Raw genomic sequence first — 22,670 nt, forward strand, 5'->3', positions numbered from 1 at the left:
ATTGAGTGTTCCAGCTATGCATGTAGCCACCAACATTATTCAACATGCCACCTCCTTAAGTAAAAGTAGAACAAAAAGAAAGCAAACCATTAGCAAAATGCCACCCTTGTGTGACAGGTGTGCTTCTGAACAAGTCATTCCCAGCTGTAGCATTTCTTGGATTTCAGAGGGAAGATTTTTTTTTTTTTGCAATTGGCTTCATCATCATTCATAAGAGAATGATGGAAATGAAATTGCTGGGAATGAAATTACTGAAATGCAGGCAGAAATGTTTCCCAACCTATAGTTTTCTTCCCGCTTGACAAATATCTGGGGGTTGTAGGACATTTCAAGGCATTTTGGAAAAGGCAGTAGGGTTGGTTTCTCTCCTTTCCATACTAGAGGGAAGACCCCTTTCATCATGCATTTATGATTAGGGAGGCCTTTTCTCAGCTCCTTTACTGCTGCCTTATAAGCCTGGTTGCTTAGCAACCATCTAACTCCTCATTCTTTGTTTCTCTTCATTGTTGTAGGCCTCATGCTGCCTGTTGCCAAATCTGCAGTTATTTGAAACAGGAGCAATAGCAGCACCTCAAAGGCTCTTTCAGCTGGGCCAGGAATGACCATTCACAAAATAGGTCCCAGTTTTGGAGTGAGAATGTTTCCAGGCCAACTTAAGTCCTAGTCTGGGTGGGAGACCTGTTGGTTTACACTAAGGCTGCTACTGCTGCTAAAAGCTGCTTCTCCCCCTGGAGGACTTCTTGTGCCCCAGTCTCTGCATTTTCTTGGTGCTCCCGAAAAGCATCCAAATATTGCTGCAAGTCACAGAACATTCCTTGGACAGTAGACATATAGCTCATGATTTGAGAGTCTTGGTTTAAAGCAAGTTAGGATTAACTGTGGTTTCATTTGGCTCCCCAAAAATAAGCGTTCAAACTTTGTGGGTTTTTTTATTTGGTTTAGTTTAATGCCATGGTAAGTGAAAAATGAAAAAATGATATTGCAGCCTTGGATTATGTGTGAATCAAGATACTGACTGGGTTTGTATAATGTATTAAGCACTAATGGGTTTAGTTAGTTTTGTATTAGTGTGCTTTGCAAACTGCCTTAGTTTGTTACATGAATTAGCTGTGATCTGTTTAGTGAGGGAGGAGTTCATTAGATTTTGCTCTAGAGCTTTAGGTGCCTATTTTGACTTCATCAACTAGCCATGTTCACTGCAAGGAGAACAGTTAGTAATTCTTTCCTGGATGATCAATCTGTTCCTTTGCTTGAAATATGTTTGTGTAAAGGTGAGGAAAGCTTATACTGTAAAATCTGATCTAGAAATCCTTTTCTTGGTTGAGGTTACATGCAGAAGGCTCATGATGCCATTAACATTAAAGGTCTCTTAACAGCATGATACTGAGTCATGGCTTTCAGGTGCAACCTTGTCATAAAGTTTCATGATCTTTAATATTACTGTCACTGATGTTTCTCAGGGAAAGTTTTGAGGGGCAAAAAAAATGATATAAACAATCTGAAATCAGAGAACAGCAAAGTGGGACCTTTAACTCCCTTTTTGTTTTACAGTGAATCTGCAGAGTTAATTTTGTTTAGGTTGCACTGCATTTTTGAAAGACTTTTTAAAAATATATAATAAAAAACCACAGGTAAGAACATGGATTGGGGATTTTTTGTGCATCTGTTGTAAAATTTATTATTTGGATCTGGAATCAGACTTCATTGCTAAATTCCTTTCCTACTTTCCAGGGATAGCATGGAAATACCATATCCTGTTTTTACAATACAGATAGTCCTTGACTTTGGACCATAACTGAGCCCAAAATTTCTGTTATTAAGTGAGACATTTTAAAGTGAGTTTTGCCCCATTTTATGACCCTTTTTGCCACCATTGTCAAGTGAGTCACTGCAGTTGATAAGTGAGTAACATGGTTGTTAAGTGAATCTGGCTTCCACATCGCTCATCTAACAGTTGCAAAAGGGGATCCCATAAAGGTTGTAAGTGTGAAAAATGGTCATAAAACTTTTTTAGTGCCCATGTAACTTTGAACAGTCACTAAATGAACCGTTGTAAGTCAAGGACTACCTGTAATAAAGCTTTGATTCTTGATGGCTTTTCCCAGCACTAAGCCTATAATTGTCATGGCAGTCAAGCTTCTGTGAATCAGGGCTGAATAACTGTTCTTGTGTTTGCAGTGGGTTTCTGCCCCATTGCATTCTCCATGCAGCACATCCCTTGAGAAGCTGAGATATACTATGGAGGTTACGGTTCATACAAACTGGGATCTGGATGATTTTGAGTGTGCCTGTGGCAGATAAACCCTTAGAACAAGAATCAACACATGCTTGAAGGCACACGGGCAGATCACCAGATGGGAGGCCTTTTCAAATCGTGCTCCATACGTGCTTTGTTATGAATCACTTGGTGCTTCAGGGTTAGAGTAACAGTGATTCAAAGTTGCACTTACAGGAACTCATCCAGAGCCAATCACATTAGGTTTTATTTGATGTCACTGTGAATGTTCCTTTTTTGGAAAAAAAACTGCTTCCTATTTTGCTCCTTATAAAATTGCATTTAAAGACAAAGACTCCCATTCAAATAATCAACTCTTTTCTACCAGTATGGTGAGGCCTTAGCCATTTTATAATCTTTTACTCCTCCAAATGGTTAAGTCTAGTCCTTGATTGCCCAAAGTTCACCCACTAGTGATCAAAATGCTTCTTATACAAGTCCCTCCATTAATTGTGTGACTAAGTACATGCATGAGCTCACGTATTTTTACTCTTCCCACTTAGACGATTTGTTCTAAGTTCAACCAGCGGAGCAGAAATTGATGGTTCTTAAAATCATATATATATATATATATATAAAGAAAACATATATGTGTGTGTGTGTGTTTTCGTAGATTTTCACAGGTACAGGAATGTAGGTCTAGGTGTGTTCAGGTCTTTTCCTGTGTAAGATTAAGAGTATCTTGGTGACGTTTTGGCGAGGTCCCACTCGCCATCCTCAGGCTGGTGCTTTCGGCTTCATGACAGCGCAAGCAGTGTGTGATCAGAGCTGCCGTCTCTCTATAAATACTGGCGGGGGGGAGCTGGTGTGCTGGGCTGGTTGGCTGTGCTGCTGCCTCTTGATTGGTTGATGGAGTTGATGTTGGTATAATGGGCTGTGTGATGGCCTTATGAGTTTTGTTGTGGAGATATCCTGGATCTTGTCCTTTAATCTCCTGGGTCGTTTGTGTTTGATCTCTTTTACATTAGCCTCCTGTGTTGTAACGGCTTGGGTAATGGGTTGTGTGAGATTTATTGCTGTGGTATCCTTGGTCTTGTCCTGTGATTTCCTGGGTCGTTTGCTGTGTTGCAACTTCTTGAGTTCTTGTGGTGTAATTTCCTGAGTTTTCTGATGTGATATCCTGAGTGGGTGGCTGTGATGTAGCATTCTGGGTTTTGGTCTGGCTTCGAGTTTGGGGTCTGGGTCTGTGTTCTTGGCGTGTGTCAGCTTTTTTGGTTTTGGGGTCGGGGGGGTGCGACAGCTGGTGAAGCAGCCGTGGTCTGGTTTCTGGATGGTGGTTGTCCTTCATTTATAGGATGGGTTTGGGCCTGGGTCTGATGAGGGCGATTGGTGGTGGTGTCCTGTGTTGTTTTGGGTCTGGTGTTGGTTTTCATGGCTAGGACTCATTTGTTGGTGAGGGCTAGTTTCCAGATGTCTGGTAGGCAGGAGGTATCATCCCATTTATTCATGTTATGGGAGTGTTTCTCTATTTCGATGGCTTCCCTGATTGTTCTTTTGCTGGAGTGTTCAGTGTTGGATATTAATTTGGTTCCTTTGAAATTAATTTCATGTCCTGTGGCTTTAAGGTGCTGGAAGAGGGAGGAAGTATTTTCTTCTTTTCTGACTGCGTTTTTGTGTTCTGCGATGAGTGCATTCTCCTGTTGGTTTGTCCAGTGTATGTGGCTGGGCAATTGTTGCATGGTATTTCATAAACTCCTTGGTTTTCTAGCTGGATCTTGTCTTTGGGGTTTCTTAGGATGTTGGCTATTTTTTGGTCAGTGCCAAAGGCTGTCCTGATATTGTGTTTGTGGAGAATTTTGCTGATTTTGTCTGTGGTGTCTTTGATGTAGGGGAGGAGTGCGATACCATTGTCTTGTTCTGTGTCTTGGTTTTTTGGGGGTATCCGTCTTCAGATTAGGTTGGTAATTGTGTTTCTTTGGAATCCGTTGGAAATTAATACGTTAGTGAGGGTGTATAATTCTGTTCTCAGGTGGTCTTTGTCAGCTAGGTGTTTGGTTCTGGAGATGAGGGTCTTGGCTACAGAGTGGATCTGTGCAGGGTGGTGATGGGATTGTGCATTTAAGTAGTGGTTGGTGTGTGTTTTTTTCTGGTAGATGGTGAGTCCTAGGGAGCCATTGGGTTTTTTGTAAATTAGGATGTCCAGGAAGGGAAGTTGGTTGTTGGTTTCTGTTTCCATGGTGAATTGTATTTTGGGGTGTAGGTTGTTGAGAGGTGTGAGGAAGTTGTCCAGTTTTTCTTTCCCGTGTGGCCAAATTACGAAAGTGTCATCTACATATTTGAGCCAGAGTTTGGGTTTGTGTTCGGATTTGTCTAGAGCATTGGTTTTAAAGTGTTCCGTGTATAGGTTAGCTGTGATGGGTGAGAGGGGTGATCCCATGGGTGCTCCTTCTATCTGTTTGTATCTTTGTCCATTGTGGATAAAGTATGTGTTGGTTAGGCAGTGGTTGGTCAAATCTAGGATGTGTTTTGGGGGGTTGTATTTGTTTTGGATGGCTGTCAAGGCTTCTTTGATAGGTACTTGGGTGAAGAGGGATATGACATCGAAACTCACAAGTAGGTCGCTGGGTTGTAGGTTTTGTTTCTTTATTGTTTCTATAAAGTGGAAGGAGTTTTGTATGTGTGAGGTGATAGATTCTGTGTAGGGCTGGAGTTATTTGGTGAGAAATTTGGCAAGATTCTGTAGAGATGAGCCTATGGAGCTGACTATGGGTCTGAGTGGTATTCCTTCTTTGTGTATCTTGGGAGGCCATAGGGCTTAGGACATCTGGATGATTTTTCTCTGGGGATGATTCTCTGCTGGATCTCTTCACTGATAGGAGATACTATTATTTTGGATTTGGTGTTTTTTTCTAGGTAGGTGATGGGGTCAGTATTCAGAGGTTTCTAAGCGGGGTCTTGGAGTAGGTTGGATAGTTTGGAGTGGTAGTCTGATGTGTTCATTACGACTGTGGTGTTGCCTTTGTCTGCTGGGAGAATGACTATGTTGCTGTCTTTCCTCAGGTTGGTAAGTGCCTTTTGTTCTTCTATGTGTAGGTTGCTTCTGGGTGGGTTGCTGGAGCAGAGGATGTTGGGACTTCAAGTCTGATTTTGTTGGCTGCATCTGGGTTGATTTTGGTTAGGCTAACTTCAAATCTTCATATAATGTTTTCAGTGGGGATGCATTTGGGGGCGACTACAAAGTTGAATCCTTTGGAAAGGACATTGGTTCCTGCTATAGTGAGGGTTCTGATATATTGTGTACTGTTTGTTTCATGTGTTGTTGTGCAAAAAGGGTTGGGTTTCTGGCATTTCTCTAGTCTGTGGAGTTTTCTGGTGTGTGTGTCTGTCTTGTGGGAGGTTTCTGTTTTGGCTCTTCAGAAGGCAAGTTGTTTGGATTTGTGCTGGGTGGATTTTGTTGCTGAGGTTTGAGATGGGGTGTGAGTAGGTCTCTGTTGGTTTAGTCTAGTAGGAATCTTTTTTTGTGGAGTTCATTTCTGATTAGGGCTAATTCCGTTCTTTTCAGGATCAAGGATATCACAGCAATAAAACTCACAAGGTCACCACACAACCCATTACCCAAGCCGTTACAACACAGGAGGCTAATGGAAAAGAGATCAAAACACAAACGACCCAGGAGATTAAAGGACAAGATCCAGGATATCTCCACAACAAAACCCACAAAGCCATCACACAGCCCATTATACCAACATCAACTCCATCAACCAATCAAGAGACAGCAGCACAGCCAACCAGCCCAGCACACCCCCCCCAGTATTTATTTATAGAGAGACAGCAGCTCTGATCACACACTGCTTGCGCTGTCACGAAGCCGAAAGCACCAGCCTGAGGATGGCAAGTGGGACCTCGCCGAAACATCGCCAAGATACTCTTAATCTTACATGGGAAAAGACCCGAATACACCTAGACATACATACATACATACATACATACATACATACATTCTTAAGTTTTCACGGGTACTTACATGTATGGTATTCAGCTTTGCTCGGGTATTTTCCCACGTCATTGTAGTTGTGCTTTTAAAGTTGTAGCAACGTTTTGGCAGAATCTCATCTGCCATCATCAGGTTTCTGTATTGTGTTGATCTGTGAGTCTCACAGAAAAAACAGAATAAGTACATGTTGACCAGTTTGGTTTTGGGTTAGTTTGAAGTGTGGGGCCAGCTGTGGTAGTTTATAAACATGGCTTTATGTCTTCACCCAATTAAAGTTAACATAAAGCATATGAAAACCCAGTGTCAGGAGGGAAACCTGGAACTTTCAGATTCGGAATAACGTCAGCGTTCCAGAAAAACCTGACTCGAACAGATAACTCCGAACCAGACATATTCTCAAAGTTCCCTTTTATTAGAGTAGTAAACTGGCACATCTGGGAAATCTCGAATCTGAAAGTTCCGGGTTTCCCTCCAATAAGTAAAATATTACAAACCCACCCCCTGCCCCCATCATTCCATCACATGTCCCAATTACCATCTGTTCCAACTTGAGACATCTCCCTACTACTCCTCAGCCAGGTACAGGAACAACATGACCTTGACTCTAAAGAAGAATGCTATTATGTCTACTACATACACTCTATGCAATTTCCCCCCTCCCATCTTTCCAGGTTCAAGAATGTGGCAGTATGGAAGCTTCTGGTGCTAATACAGCTTCCAAAGCTGACACCCAGATAAGTCATACCTTATGCCCAAACCAAAGGAAACACATTGTAGTTGAGTTGGGGTTGTATATCACACAAAGCAAAATGGGATGATATTGTTTTGACTTAATGATGGATGAACCAAGAGCCGTGGCTTCCAAGCCATAGTTTATAAGCTAAATACTGTGATGAGAAATCAATTCTGATTTAGAGACATATGCAGTGATTGTAAATTCTGATCCATAGTTAGTGCAGTGGATGAATTTAGCAATAACAATAGCACTTACTTATATATCACTTTATAATGCTTTACAGCCCTCTCTAAGTAGTTTACAGACTCAGCATACTGCCGCTCAACAATTTGGGTCCTCATTTTACTGACCTTGGAAGGATGGAAGGCTTGAGTCAGTCAGGATTGAATTGCTGGCAGTCGGCAGAATTAGCCTGCAATACTGCATTCTAATCATGAATGGATCCACCATGGCTCCTACAAAGAAGTTTGTAGTTTATTCAGCAAAGAATAAGCACACATGTTTTAAGAGAACATAGACATAATATCCCTGAATTTATGTTTTGCATGCAGAACACCTAAGGAGCATTCGCTCAAATCAAATCTGGAAATATTTTTTTCTTGCAATGGTGCAGAGCTCTATCAGCCAATGCAGAGAAAACAATATTGAGCTCTATTTGATGTAGAGCATTTTCCTAAATCCAGTAATTGCTGAAAAATGGATCATACCAACTTCTTTGGAAGTATAGTTTGGCCCCCAGGGTTCATGAAGCAGACTTTTTAGTATTGTTGGTATCCCTCTACAGCCTAGCCTTCTACTCTAAAGGTGAATTATCAACCTGTAGAACAAAAGAAGTTGGTGAAAGTGACAGTTAACTTCATTTTGAAGGTTTTAGAATTAAAATGAAAAAGCTGGCCTTTCTTAAAGGTCAGAGATGAATTTCCAATTGAGTAGAGTTTTAGAAATATAGTTTCTATGAGTGGTAAGCCCAAATATAATTTGGTGGTTTGCAAAGAAGTCTCTTCTTCCCTCCAAAGCTCTGCTAAAGTATTTTTTTAATAAACAAAATGGATTGGGAAAGATGGGAAGCAGAGAAGGCTTTTCAAACCAATGAATGAGTCCTTGAAGGTGTTCCTGTAAGTATCAACTTGGTCTGTGATGGTTGTGAGGGAGATAGATGTGAAGCCCCACAGAGCAGAAGAGTCATCATTGTGGGCTGGATGAGACCTACAGACCTAAAGTTCTTCGTGCATGGTCTACTCTAAGAGGTGGGTTCTTGATACTGCTTTTCAGCATCCTCCTCCAGGCAATATGGAATTTATCCCACTGGGATTGGCTCATGGCAACAGAGGAGGCATGCTGAGGGCCCCATCAGCCAGGGAAGTCCAGGAGAAGAGCCTTCAATACCATTGCACCTACTGTTTCAAACATCTTGCCTCCCTGAAGTAAGGTCGGCTCCAACTGCCTGGCCTTCCAGAAAAGCATAGAGACCTGGTTCTGTCAGTTGGCCTGGGGTTCGGGGGGGGGGGGCTTCACATTGGGGATGGTTGATAGATTAATAATGGATCCCACCTCCCCCCTGATCATCCAACTCACACCCCATCTTTTAGTTAGGCTTGAGTATTTTTTAGTGTTTTATTTATATTGTTTATAGGTCTAGTATAGTTTTATCTTTTTAATATTGTAAGCCCAGAGTTGCTCTCTAGTAATATGAGCGGCCAATAAATTTAAAAATAAATAAGTAAATCTTCTGTAGCTCAGTTTTGTTGAACATGTTTATAGGGTGGCAATATGCAGTCTGCAAATTCCTCTTCTCCATAGTTCTTAATGATATTTTCCAGAAATGGCATCCCCTCTTTTGCTATATTAAGGAGCAATTTTAAACCTTGAAATAAACAGAGTCTTTTGATTTTTGGTAGTTCCAAAACTTGAAGTGTGCTTGGTTTCATGCATTAATAATTTTCATTTCACTTTGGAATAATGTTAATTATGTCATTCTAACTTATTTTTCTAATCTGAGTTAAAATATATGGAGAGAAAAAGAAGAAGTAGTAGTAGATAAAAACTAGAACTTTCATTGGTATATGGTGGAAAATGGATGCAGATTATTGCCTTTCTGTAAGGGACTTACCTAGCGGCCAAAAGTAGTAAGAGATATTGGTATTTTATTTTGGAGCTAGAATTTCAGATGAGAACTGCAGACCATTGTCGAGGGAACTACTTGAAAATAGGCCAGCATGTTTTGTCCAATTAAGCTACTCTTGCTTGCTCTGACTCCTGTCTTTTCTTTTCTCAGAGTCTCAAGGAATAAAAAATATTTCCCATTATCTGCTATCTGATCATAATGTCTACAAATGCCAGATATGAAACATCAACTTTTTAAAAATATAAAGCAATTATTGAGTCAAAGGCTTCGTCCAAAGCTTTGTGGCTCATCCATTCCTAAAGTATGTATAGCACTGCAATCTTAATTTGGAATTTAGTCTGGGACAGTCCTGGAACAGACTGTCTTACAATGGCACTGAAAAAGTGGCTTATGACCATTTTTCACACTTATGACCATTGCAGCATCCCTGTGATCACGTAAACAAAATTCAGACGCTTTGCAACTGACTCAAATTTATGACGGTTGCTGTATCCAGGGGTCATGTGATCCCTTTTGTGATCTCCTGGCAAGCAAATTCAACGGGGAAGCCAGATTCACTTAATAACCGTATTGCTAACTTAACAGCCATAGTGATTCACTTAAGAACTGTAGCAAGAAAGGTCGTAAAATGAGGCAAAGTTCACTCAACAATTGTTTTGCTTAGCAACAGAAACTTTGGGCTCCATTGTGGTCTTAAGTTGAAACTATCTGTACTTAACAGGAGAAAAGGGATTTTTGAATTTTGGGAGTCCAGCACAGCTGGAAGACAGTCTGTTCCAGGACTGTTCCAGACTAAATTCCAAATTAAGACTGCAGTGCTATACATACTATGCTGGACTCCCAAAATTCAAACATCATCACGGACCTAGGTTGTCGGATGCCAGCTGGGCAGGTCACAAACGGTGACCCCATGAATGCTGCCACAGTCATAAGTGCATGTTGGTTGCTAAGCACCCAGATGTTGATCATGTGACCGTGAAGATGCTACAGTGGTTGGTTGGAAGTGTGAAAAATGGTTCCAAGTCACTTTTTGCAGTGCTGTTATAACTTTGCTCACTAAACAAATGGTTGTAAGTTGAGGACTGCCTGTAAGCCAGCAGCCTCTTGCCACCAACTTCAGATAGTCCCTGACTTTACGACCACAGTTGAGCCCAGAATTCATGTTGCTAAGTGAGAAATTTGCTATTTTTGGCCCATTTTACAACCTCTCTTGTCACATTGGTTAAGTGAATCACTGTGGCTGTTTAAGTGGGTCACTCGGTTCTTAAGCAAATCTGGCTTCCCCAATGACATTGCTTGCCAGAAGGTCTCAAAAGGGGATCATGTGACCCCAGGACACAGCAGCCATCCTAAATAGGAACCAGTTATCAAGAATCTGAACATAAATTGTGTGACTACGAGGATGCTGCAACAGTCATACGAGTGAAAAATGGTCGTAAGTCAGTTTTTTCAGTGCTGTAGTAACTTTGAATGGTCACTAAATGAACCGTTGTATGTCGAGGACAGCCTGTACCATAATCTCTGCTCACTGAGGCTTTAAGGTTTGTGGAGATGATTGAAAAGCTCAAAAACAAAATCCCACCCTGTAACTCTATTGTGTATCAGATGACTCTTCAGAGGCGATAAGTAGCTTTTCTTTGCTGTTGCCTTAATTAGATTGAGAGATTGCAAAAGTTAGTATTGCATATTTAAACTTGTGATCATTTGGGGTTTTTGTGTGGGGAATGTGACTTAATTCAATCACTAGGCTGGATGAGTGCCCAAATGTTTTCTATCTTGAAGAGTGGGGCTGCTGTGCTGTGGCATTTGGCTACATGCATGTGTGAATCCAGCTGGTATTAGGAAGGGCATCACACAATTAGCTATTTAGCCCAGTTCATCTGTCAACAGTCAGAAAAAAAAGATTAATATCTTATGTGAGACCAGCAAGTTTCAACATTCCTGTGCCATTATAATTTTTTATTAAAGGGGCAGGCCCAGGGGTGGGATTCAAATTTTTTAACAACCGGTTCTGTGGGCATGGCTTAGTTGTGGGCGTGGCTTGGTGGTCCTGTGACTGGCTGGGTGTGGCCAACTCAACATCACTCACATCGAGGCACACATCTCCTCGCCTAGCCTCTCATGACTGTGGGGTTGCTGCAACAGTCGTAAGTGTGAAAAACGGCCATAAGTCACTTTTTTCAGTGCCATTGTAACTTTGAATGGCAAACTTTGAATGGCAAAGCAAAGGACCAGCAAAGGAGGGGGAAAAAACTCCAGAGATGTTCCTGAGACAGGAAGTCTAGTCCTGCCGAGAATATAATAAGGGTTAACGGAGAGGCAGTTTCTGTAAGCAACACCAGAATGTTTCCTTCCTGCCTTCCTTACAGTAATTTCTCCTAACAACCAGTTCTCCAAACTGCTTAGAATGTTAACAACTGGTTCTAGGGAATAGGTGCAAACCTGTAGAATCCCACCCCTGGGCAGACCTCTCTCTTGGTTATCTGGTGGATGACACAGTGCTGAGCTCCACCTATTTCATGCAGCATGCAATCTAATTTTTAAAGTTGTCTACAAGCATCACTTCAAATCTTTGGCAAAAGTTATTTGTGTTACCCACAACAAGCACTGAATCAGAAAGAGAAAAGAAGGAGGTAGAAAAAAGAGGTGGTTTCTTTGTTTGAGAAATGAGCATGTGTGTATGTGTTACACTTTTTAAAGCAGTCATATAATATGAACATGGAATTATTATATGTGATGGAATTAACCTTTCTTTGTTCTGATTCTTTCATCAAGTATAAACTTGACGACTTTTCTAATTTCCAGGACAGAAAGTATACAACTAGAGTAGAAAAATCGATAACTTGTTTTTTTTCCCCAATCTAATCATTCATTTATTTATAAATTTAGATCCCATCCTACTAGTGCCACTCAGAGTGGATCACCACAAATCTGTTGAAGTTCCTGTGCCCAGTTCCTTCTTCGTAGATTATTGGAAATGCACTGACAGTCTTATTGGGTCAGTTAAGATTTTTAATGCAAATAACAGTTTTGTTGGTGGTGAAAATGGATTTAGATCTAAATCCATTACTGGGTGGCTGTAAACTTGTGTGGGGACAATGCAAGTATAAAATAATGCTATAATCCCATTCTAATTCAGAGAAAGGCGATCAGTTAGGCATTTACGGTATATAACTTGAAGAAAGGAAAGACAAAGACCAGAAGAAGCACATGTTCATCACACAGTTAATTGCAAATTGGCACACAGTGCAAAAAGCAGCCTGCAGGTCCACACAAATTGCATTGTCACAGAAATGACACACAATTGCTCCACACCAAAACTCACAGTAATGAGCATGGGCAGTTTCTCCATCTTCATTCTTGAGAAACAATTAAGGATGAATTGTATTCTGCAATTTAGTAAATGAATAGAATTGGTCATACAAGATTAATGGAGAGGCGGAATTACGTAGAATTGTTTGACTGCTGTCTTTCAGATTGCTTGAGGGCATTTCTACAACCATGAAATGATCCTCTTTTTCTCAGATTTGGAAAACAGTTCAGGTTTCTTAATCCCTAGGGAGCGTCCTACTTTACAACATGCAGGCATATAATTCCTTCTATGAAGTCCCTATCTTTTTCAAATCTAGAACCATGGTCGGGGTGGGATTCAAATTTCTGAACAACCAGTTCTATGGGTGTGGCCTAATTTGTGGGTGTGGCTTGGTGGGCATGTGACTGGGTGGGCATGGCTTGCTGACTGAGCATGGCTTGGTGGTCATATGACTGGGTGGACATGGCGTGTATGTAAATATAAATATTTATGTAAATATTGATTTTTTTAATAAAAAAGAGCAACTTTTACCCAAAAGCAGGCAAGGCAGGCAGGCAGATTGAGTTGCTCAGAGAATTACAGATTCACTTAGAGATCTGTCTTTCTGCAATCTGCTTCCTGAGTCTGTCACATAAAATTTGCTAGCAAGCAAACTCACAAAATTAACTCACAACACACCATGTATGTAAATATTGATTTTTTTATTTAAAAAAGAGCAACTTTTACCCCAAAGCAGGCAAGCAGATTGAGTTGCTCACAGAATCACAGATTCACTTAGATCTATCTATCTGCGATTGGCTATCTGAGTCTGCACTGAAAAGTAGAAGCTTCAGTCCTAAGGAAGGTTTGGCTCTGCTTTTAGATTAGCTAGAAAGCAAGAAATCCAAGGGAAAAAAAAAAGAAATCCAAGGATTTCCTGCTTTCTGGCTAATCGAAATCTCCCAGCAGAGCAGAACAGCTGATGGTCGGGGGAAAAAAAAAAGAAAAATAGCATCTTACCAAACCAGGTTGGATGTCTTGCGTGCCAGGTAAAGGAGTAAGTGGGCAGGGAGGGGTGGCGCCGAACTGCAGACAGTCATAGCACACGTGTGTGGCGTTTGCAATAAATCATCAGCTGTGCTGCCTGGACAGCTGGCAAGCACTGCGTGCGGGTGTGCAACTTTTGAAAATCCTCATTTCCTGCTTTTCCAACCTCAGCTGTGCCACGCAAAGCAGCTGAGGAGGGAAAAGCAGGGAATAAAGGATAGCCTAGAGCCCGGGCAGGTGGGTGGGCTAAACACCGAACCAATTTGGTATCAGCTGCTCTTTGTAGCTACCAGTTCTATAGAACCGGGCCAAACTGGTAGTATCCCACCCCTGGATGAGGTGTAAGGACCCATAACTAAACATGAAAAGCTATGAACCCAGTTAAATTAAACTAGCTTGTTCTGAGCTAGAGCTTTAATCGGACACATGCTATTTCCATAGTTCTACAAGCAAATTTGGAAATTACTAAAGAAAGCACAGGCTGATATTCTTTGTCCTGTAATGTCTGCTTGGCTTGGCTTGATACATATCCTAAACCTATAGAATAGAGTAGAGCTGGAAAGGACCTTGGAGGTCTTCTAGCAGCTCAAGCAGGAGACCCTATACCATTTCAGACAAATGGCTGTCCACTTGTCTCTTCTTAAAAACCTCCAGTGATGGAGCGCCCACGATTTCTGAAGGCAAGCCGTTCCACTGGCCTGTTAGGAAGTTTCTCCTTAATTCCAGGTTGCGTCTCTCATTCATTAGTTTCCAACCATTGTTTCTTGTCCTGCCCTCAGGTGCTTTGGAGAATAATTTGACACCCTTTTCTTTGTGGCAATCCCTCAAATACTGGAATTCTGATATCATGTCACCCCCAGTCCTTCTTTTCTGTACACCAGCCAAACCCAAATCCTCCAACCATTCTTCATATGTTTTAGTCTCCAGTCCCCTAATCATCCTGGTTGCTCTTCTCTGAGCTTTTTCCAAAGTCTCAACATCTTTTTTGTAGTAAGGTGACCAAAATTGGTTGCAGTATTCCAGGTGTAGTCTTACTGGGGTTTTATAAAGTGGTACTAATATTTCACATGATCTTGATTCTATGCCTCTGTTTATAACAACCCAGGTTTATATTAGCTTTTTTGGCTGCTGTTGCACACTTCTGGCTCATATTCAAGTGATCATCCACTAGGACTCCAAGGTGCTCTTACTGTTTTTGAGCCAGGTCTAGCCTAATCTGTACTTATACCTTTGATTTTTCCTGCCTAAATACTGTATAAAACTTGGCTTTTTTCTAAATTAAAATTCATTTTGTTGGATAGGCCCATTGTTCAAGTTTGTCAAGATCTTTTTGGATCCTGAGCTTGTCTTCTGGGATGTTGGCTATTCCTGCCAGTTTAGTGTCATCTGCAAATTTGATGAGTTCCCTTTCTATTCTCTTATCTAAGTCATTTATAAAGTTATTGAAGAGTACTGGGCCTAAGATGAAGCCTTGTGGTACTACTCAGCTTACTTCTCTCCATGTAGATGTGGTACCATTAAGGACTACTCATTGAGTACTATTTGTCAGCCAGCTACAAATCCATCTGGTGGTGATGCTGTCTATTTGACAAACTAGCTTAGCAAGTTCGTCAAATGCCTTACTGAAATCTAAGTATACTATGTCCACAGCATTTAGCTGTCTACTAATTTAGTCACTTTATCAAAGAATGAAATAAGATTGGTTTGGCATGATCTGTTTTTAACAAACCCATGCTGCTACTAGTTACAACTGTCAGGATTCCAGCAGTTGCTGTTTTATAGTTTTTTTAAAGTTATAGTTTTATACACTGCTCAAAAACATAAAGGGAACACTTAAACAACACAATGTAACTCCAAGTCAGTCACACTTTTGTGAAATCAAACTGTCCACTTAGGTAGAAACACTGATTGACAATCAATTTCACATGCTGTTGTGCAAATGGAATAGACAACAGGTGGAAAGCATAGGCAGTTAGCAAGACATCCCCAATAAAAGAGTGGTTCTGCAGGTGGTGACCACAGACCACTTCTCACTTCCATCATGCTTTCTGGGTGATGGTTTGGACACTTTTGAATGCTGGTGGTGCCAGTACATCAGGAGACGTGGAGGAGGCTGTAGGAGGGCAACAACCCAGCATCAGGACCGCTACCTCCGCCTTTGTGCAAGGAGGGACAGGAGGAGCACTGCCAGAGCCCTGCAAAATGACCTCCAGCGGGCCACAAATGTGCATGTGGCTGCTCAAACAGTCAGAAACAGACTCCATGAGGGTGGTATGAGGGCCCGACATCCACAGGTGGGGGTTGTGCTTACAGCCCAACACCGTGCAGGACGTTTGGCATTTGCCAGAAAACACCAAGATTGGCACATTCGCCACTGGCACCCTGTGCTGTTCACAGATGAAAGCAGGTTCACGCTGAGCACATGTGACAGACGTGACAGGGTTTGGAGACGCCGTGGAGAACGTTCTGCTGCCTGCAACATCCTCCAGCATGACCGGTTTGGCAGTAGATCAGTAATGGTGTGGGGTGGCATTTCTTTAGGGGGCTGCACAGCCCTCCATGTGCTTGCCAGAGGTAGCCTGACTGCCATTAGGTACCAAGATGAGATCCTCAGACCCCTTGTGAGATCATATGCTGGTGCGGTTGGCCCTGGGTTCCTTCTAATGCACGACAATGCTAGATCTCATTTGGCTGGAGTGTGTCAACAGTTTCTGCAAGACGAAGGCATTGATGCTATGGACTGGCCCGCCCATTCCCCAGACCTGAATCCAATTGAGCACATCTGGGACATCATGTCTCGCTCCATCCACCAACGCCACATTGCACCACAGACTGTCCAGGAGTTGGGGGATGCTTTAGTCCAGGTGTGGGAGGAGATCCCTCAGGAGACCATCCGCCACCTCATCAGGAGCATGCCCAGGCATTGTAGGGAGGTCATACAGGCACATGGAGGCCACACACACTACTGAGCCTCATTTTGACTTGTTTTAAGGACATTACATCCAAGTTGGATCAGCCTGTAGTGTTTTTTTCCACTTTAATTTTGCATGTAACTCCAAATCCAGACCTCCATGGGTTGCTAAATGTGATTTCCATTGATAATTTTTGTGTGATTTTATTGTCAGCACATTCAACTATGTAATGAACAAAGTATTTAATAAGAATATTTCATTCATTCAGATCTAGGATGTCTTATTTTTGTGTTCCCTTTATTTTTTTGAGCTTTTTTGAGTTAGTTGCCAATAACTTTATTTGCTCCTATTTGTTCACAGATCTGTTTTTTTTATTATCTTTTCCAGGATCTTCCCAGGTATTGATAGTGGTTTGTTTAATTTTGGTGGGAGGAGGAGAGGGTATTGGAACATATCCTACATCTAGCCATAGTGATCAATTAACCATTACTTTTGACTTGGGTTGTGTGAACTTTGCCAGCTATGCAATAAGCGTATTTTGACTCAGTGTATTTTGACTCTTTGGGATTGTGGTGACATGCAGACAACAACTCCTATTCATATACCTGCCCTTTGTGCCCCAATCAGAATACACTTGAGGACCTCATGGCAGAGCAACAGAATGCAATTAATATTGCTAGTTTCTGGGCAAGTCCTGTTTAATTTGTATATATTTTAATCTTGTATTTTATATGTTTCTGACACGAATAAACAAACAAACAAATTCAGTGTATCACTTTAGTCATTGTCATTTAAATGCAAACTCTCCAAATGGACTGGAATTGCAACTTCCAGAGTTTGCTGCTTGAGAATTCTGGGTGTTTCAGTCCCATCATGTAGGGTGGGTATTTGGTGGGCAAAATCTGGTATTATCCTATTGGTTTGCACTTGATTTAAAACAGTCTGAATATTCACATTTGATGTTGTATGTATCCGCTCAGGAATAAAACAATACAGATAGTCCTCGACTTATAAGAGTTAATTTAGTTACCATTCAAAGTTACAACAGCACTGAAAAAAGGGACTGTTAACCATTTTTCACAATTACAACCATTGCAGCATCCCAACAATCACAGGATCAAAATTCAGACGCTTGGCAACTGACTCATATTTATGATGGTTGCGGTGTCCCGGGATCTCACATTTTGACCTTTTGCGACCATCTGACAAGCAAAGTCAATGGGGAAGCGAGATTCACTTAACAACTGTGTTACTAACTTAACAACTGTGGTGATTCACTGAACAAGAGCCATGGTGGCACAGTGGTTAGAATGCAGTACTGCAGGCTACTTCTGCTGGCTGCTGGCTGCCTGCAATTTGGCAGCTCGACTCCCATCAGGCTCAAGGTTGACTCAGCCTTCCGTCCTTCCAAGGTCATTAAAATGAGGACCCAGATTGTTACAGGCAAGAGGCTGACTCTGTAAACTGCTTAGAGAGGGCTGAAAAGCACTGTGAAGCAGTACATAAGTCTAAATGCTATTACTATTGTTAAGTAATAGCTAGTACTATTGTGACAAGAAAGTTAGTAAAACTGGGCAAAACTCATTTAACACATGTCTCACTTAGCAACATAAATTTTGAGCTCAGTTGTGGTCGTAAGCCAAGGACTACCTGTAGAATTCAGGAAAGTTATTTCCAGTGAAAATGTGCTTGGATGCTAGTATTCTTTGGCAGAATTAAATATTAATCATCGTGATTTATTTCCTTAAGCATCTATTTTTGCTTTTCACTTAGTATTTTGTAATACTTTCTGCCTATGCCCCCTACGGCGGTAGCCATCCCGATTCCCTCTTAATAAGAATACCATTGGTACTCTCAAGATTTCAACTACTCCGAAGCAAAACAAGATAGAAAATTTTAAAAAGTGACGATGATATCCTGAGACAAGCTATCAGTATTTCTACTGTGCAACAGTTGGGGTTTTGTTTATGGAATTTCTGTGCTAAACTCTGTGCTTGTCAATGGCTGTTACTTGACTTACAACCATTCATTGGGTGACTATTCGAATTTACAATAGCACTGGAAAAAGTGACTTGCAACTGGTCCTAGACTGTCACAACATCTTCAAATGATCAGAATTTGGGCATTTGGCAACTGGCATCTATTTATGATGGTTGCAGCATCCTGGGATCCTGGGATCACTGCAACATTCCCAGCTGGCTTCCAACAAGCAAAATCGATGGGGAGAAGCTGGATTTCCTTAGCAACTGCAGTGATTTGCTTAACTGTGGCAAAAAATATTATAAAATTGGGCACTGAACAATCATAAGTCAAGGACTACCTTTACATGGATAGTTAGATAGAATCGTCGTTACATTTTACATTTGTGAATTGTCCTTCATCAAAATTCAGACATAATTCCAAATGATTTGCAACATGACTTTAAAAAACAATCTGTTGATAAAATACATGTTGGACAGGCTCGGTATAATCAATGGATGAAACTAATATCTGTCATGTCTAACTTCAGTCTCATTCATTTAAGTGGAATTGGGTCAATTCCTAGATATCACTCTGATGAAAAAGAGAAGGAACTGTGGAGGATGGGTATTGCCTTTGTAGGCTTGGTACACCTCCCATCAGAATCCAGTTGTCCACCATTAAAACAACACCCTGGATCCTCTCTTGGAGGACAAAACAACACCCTGGAGCCAACAATTATCAGGTTGTCTAAGATTCTCCCTAGGAGGCAGCTAGTGAAGAACAGCTTCATGCTTTTGGTCTTAAATGTGACATTCACATGGTTTTAATCCGATGGTTTTCCTACTGGTTGGAATTGTGGCATGAGGAAAAGACAGCTGTTAGGGGTTGTTGACAGGAGAGCATCTGAGGTCACTGGCTAATGTATACCACTCTGATAATTCGAAAAGGTTATAGAATGATATTTCCAAAAGCTCACTGTCCCACAATAGAACAGGATTAATTAGTTTAACAATCCCTGAGAGAAGGGGCGGCACTTTTAAAGCCTCTTAGTTGTGAGAAAAATAAAGGTATTAATGCAAAAGCCAGATGTTAAAGGTAGTGTTGGAAGAGTTTTCAGATAAAAACCAATTTCGTTCAGAAGATAAAGTAACTGGAAAAGACATGTTAAAATGTTAAATTCCTTTGAGCTTTGAAAGTTTCTTGATGATCCAATATAAATAAATATTCAGATCTAAAAGCAGAAGCTGCACAACATATTAAGCATAGAAGGTGAGCTCAGACCAAATATTCATCTACTCCCAACATTTTTGGTCTATTCACACAGACCATAAAATCAGAATGTGTGTTTTCCCCCCAAGTTTAAGCTGTTGTATAAATCCAGGAAGGGAGTGGGAGAAAGTTTATAGGGACTCCTCAAGTAATGTCCACAACTGGGACCAGAATTTCCATTGATGAGCAATGTGATTATTAAATCACTCTCAATTTTAGAGAACTTTTTTGCTATGGTTAGTAAGAAATAACTATTGTTGAGTGAATCACATGGTCATTAAGCAAATCCACTCCTACATTGACTTTGCTTGTCAGAAGCTGGCTGGGAAGTTGCAGGTGGTAATGCCAGTTGCCAAGCATCCAAATTTTGATCACATGACCATGGGGATACTGCAGCGGTCATAAGTGCAAGGACCATTCATAATTTTTTTCAATGCTGCTGTAACTTTGAACGGCCACTAAATGAATGATTGTAAATCAAGGACTACCTGTATTATGATTTTAGTCTTGGACAAGAGAACTCAGAAAGTGAAGGCTGAGGACTTCTCTTGATATGGGCTCTGTCTTCTTGAATGCTCAATCTTGTTTCCTGATTTATAACCATTGATAGCCATTGGGTGAAATCATCTATAGGGTTGCATTTATGAATATCAGGAACAACATACTGTGTTCCACTTATCTAGGAAGTCTAGAAAAGCTGTGCTATGATTTAACAGATCTGGAAGCAGTTAAGAGATGGATGAAACTAATACAATGAAATTTAATTCAGAGAGAGAATCTGATGAAAGGGTCCTGCTTACACGTGGAAAGATACATTGGGAAATCAGGAACCTCTTTGATTCCAGCTGGTTGTGACCTGAATCACAAACTTAAGGGCTTATGACTGAATTTGCTCTTTTCTTTTTCTTCCCCATCACCTTCTCCTTGTCTGCCACATCTGTTAGGGTGTGAACATGGACTAGGGGTATTTGTAAAAGTGTTGACTAGACAGTAGGATAAAAATAGTTTAAATATTAGCGTGCTAATCAAATGAGTGCAAAGCCATACCTTTTTTTTTTTTTTAAAGATGGATTAGGAATTTTGCAATGAGCATGTCAATGAAATTCTCCTGCCATGCAGTCATTAATCAATCTCTTTTTCCCTGTCCTTCTTCAGGGGGGCTTTTTCCGTGGTGCGACGCTGTGTCAAACTTTGCACTGGACATGAATATGCAGCCAAGATTATCAACACCAAGAAGCTCTCAGCAAGAGGTAGGGTTGGTTTCCTTCTTTCTGCAGAATGGCTGTGCTTTCCATATTTCTGCTCTAGGAGAATTCTGTTGTTTTGGTTCCCAGAGCTGCTGCCATGTTTAAAGAGACACATTCAACATGTGGAATGATGAGAAAATAGATTGGTAGTTCTGGCAAACAAGGCACAGCTGCCAGGGATAACAAATGCAGAAATTACTGCTTATCAACAGGAGAAAATAGAAAGGCTCTTGAAGAATCAATAGTTCTTTCCACACATTATTTTCAAAAGTAGTTTGCATCCCTTTCTTTCCTTCATTTAGTAGGGAAAAGACCATTTCCAACCATCCCTTTTGCCCTTGGAGTCTTGAAATTTATGATGAGATCAAAAGGGGTTGGATATTCATATTTTATAGAGTGGAATGAACTAGTTGGCAGTGGAAATTTATATGTGAAAAGGAATGTCTATGGGAATAATGAAGACAAAATGAAAGAAATTGAGTTTACTGAAGATACGGTATTGTGAGCAATTGACCTGGGCCTTGTGACAGTAGAGCCAGGCAGTAGGTGAAGATGAGAGTCATTAAGGCATGAAATACTAATTTTAGGAATCTTTTAAGCAGCAATGAGGGTGAGAAAGTTCATTTTACCCTGTACTTGGTTTATACATCACTTTTAGTTCTTTTCTGACAGGAAGCACATCATACCAGATTTTCAGAATTTCACATAAGAATCTGTTCTAGTCCCATTTGGAAATACAGAGATGGTGACTCAATGTTTGGGCCTAAGAACCAAGAAAGACATGTGGAATTCATTCTGAACAGTTTCTTTTATTGTTCCTGAACTATACTGTGGTGCAGTACATGTGAAAAATGTCTTGATGAATCCCAAACTGAATGTGAGCCAGCAAAAGATGATGGCAAAAGAGCAAAAAAGTCCTAGGCTGCAACAGCTAAAGTATAAAACCAAAGTCAAGAGAAGTTGTTGTTCCTCTCTATTCTCAGTTAGTTACATTACACATAGAATATGGCATCCATGATTTTAGGCAGGCTGGCAGGGGAATCCTGGAAGTTGAAGTCCACACAACTTAAAAGTTATTGAGGTTGAGAAATACTGGATTAAACATTAGGAAGAACTTCTTGCTAGTAAGTGCTGACAATAAACGTGAAATAGATTGCCCATGGAGCAGTTTCTTCCCCTTCACTGGAGGTTTTCAAACAGGGATTGGATAGTCCTCTATTGGGGATGCTACGGTGAATTTTGCAGTGTTCGGGGGATTGGATTTGATGACCTCTTATCTTCCTTCCAACTCTATGATTCTGTGATCAAATCCATAGGAGACGATAAAAGTTCTTTATATGAAGTGGAAGATCCCACTTAGGTGCCTCTGTTCAGGCTAAGAGGGACTGATAGATAAGGTTTAACATTCTGCTTGGTTCAACTCCCCCTTTCCAGATTATGGTGGCATCTCTGTGCCCATTTCCACACGAATAGCTAGCATTTCCTATAATTTAATTTTCAAGCCATAAGGTAGGACCCCAGAGGAAAACATGATTTGCTTTTTAATGATGATTGCTTAAAGATAAATTCCAGGCACAGCTTAGGCAGGGTAACTAACTTACTAATTGGATTACTGTAGTAAAGTTTAGATGCAAAAGAGAGGCTGAGGTTGAGATATTGGAGTTTAGAGAGAAGCTGATTAACGACAGTACTGAAGTGTTTAAAAGATGCTTATGATTATGAGTAGATTAACTAACTGTATGTGAGGCTGTGGAGAATGGTACAGGAGCTGCACAGGGTTTGTAAGTAGTAATTATCAAAAGGTATTTTTGGTCAGACTATGAAGTAGCTGTAAAAGGCTGATAGGTAAAATATTGGAAGCAACTTAAGTT

At 40.9% G+C, this 22,670-nt stretch overlaps 1 protein-coding gene across 30 annotated transcripts in view; it reads left to right on the forward strand.

Moving 5' to 3' along the window:
* The window catches only part of CAMK2B (calcium/calmodulin dependent protein kinase II beta), a 207,098-nt gene that overhangs the window by 30,400 nt on the left and 154,028 nt on the right, over positions 1–22,670 (forward strand). For all 30 annotated transcript variants that reach the window (XM_087938962.1, XM_087938942.1, XM_087938945.1 and 27 more), the window contains exon 2: positions 20,708–20,802. In XM_087938962.1, coding sequence (XP_087795088.1) covers positions 20,708–20,802 — 95 coding nt within the window. The remainder of the gene's footprint in view (positions 1–20,707; positions 20,803–22,670) is intronic.

Source organism: Pseudonaja textilis, chromosome 9 (genome assembly GCF_049901715.1).
Source record: "Pseudonaja textilis isolate UNSWEBS1 chromosome 9, rPseTex1.2, whole genome shotgun sequence".
Taxonomy (NCBI): Eukaryota; Metazoa; Chordata; class Lepidosauria; order Squamata; family Elapidae; genus Pseudonaja; species Pseudonaja textilis.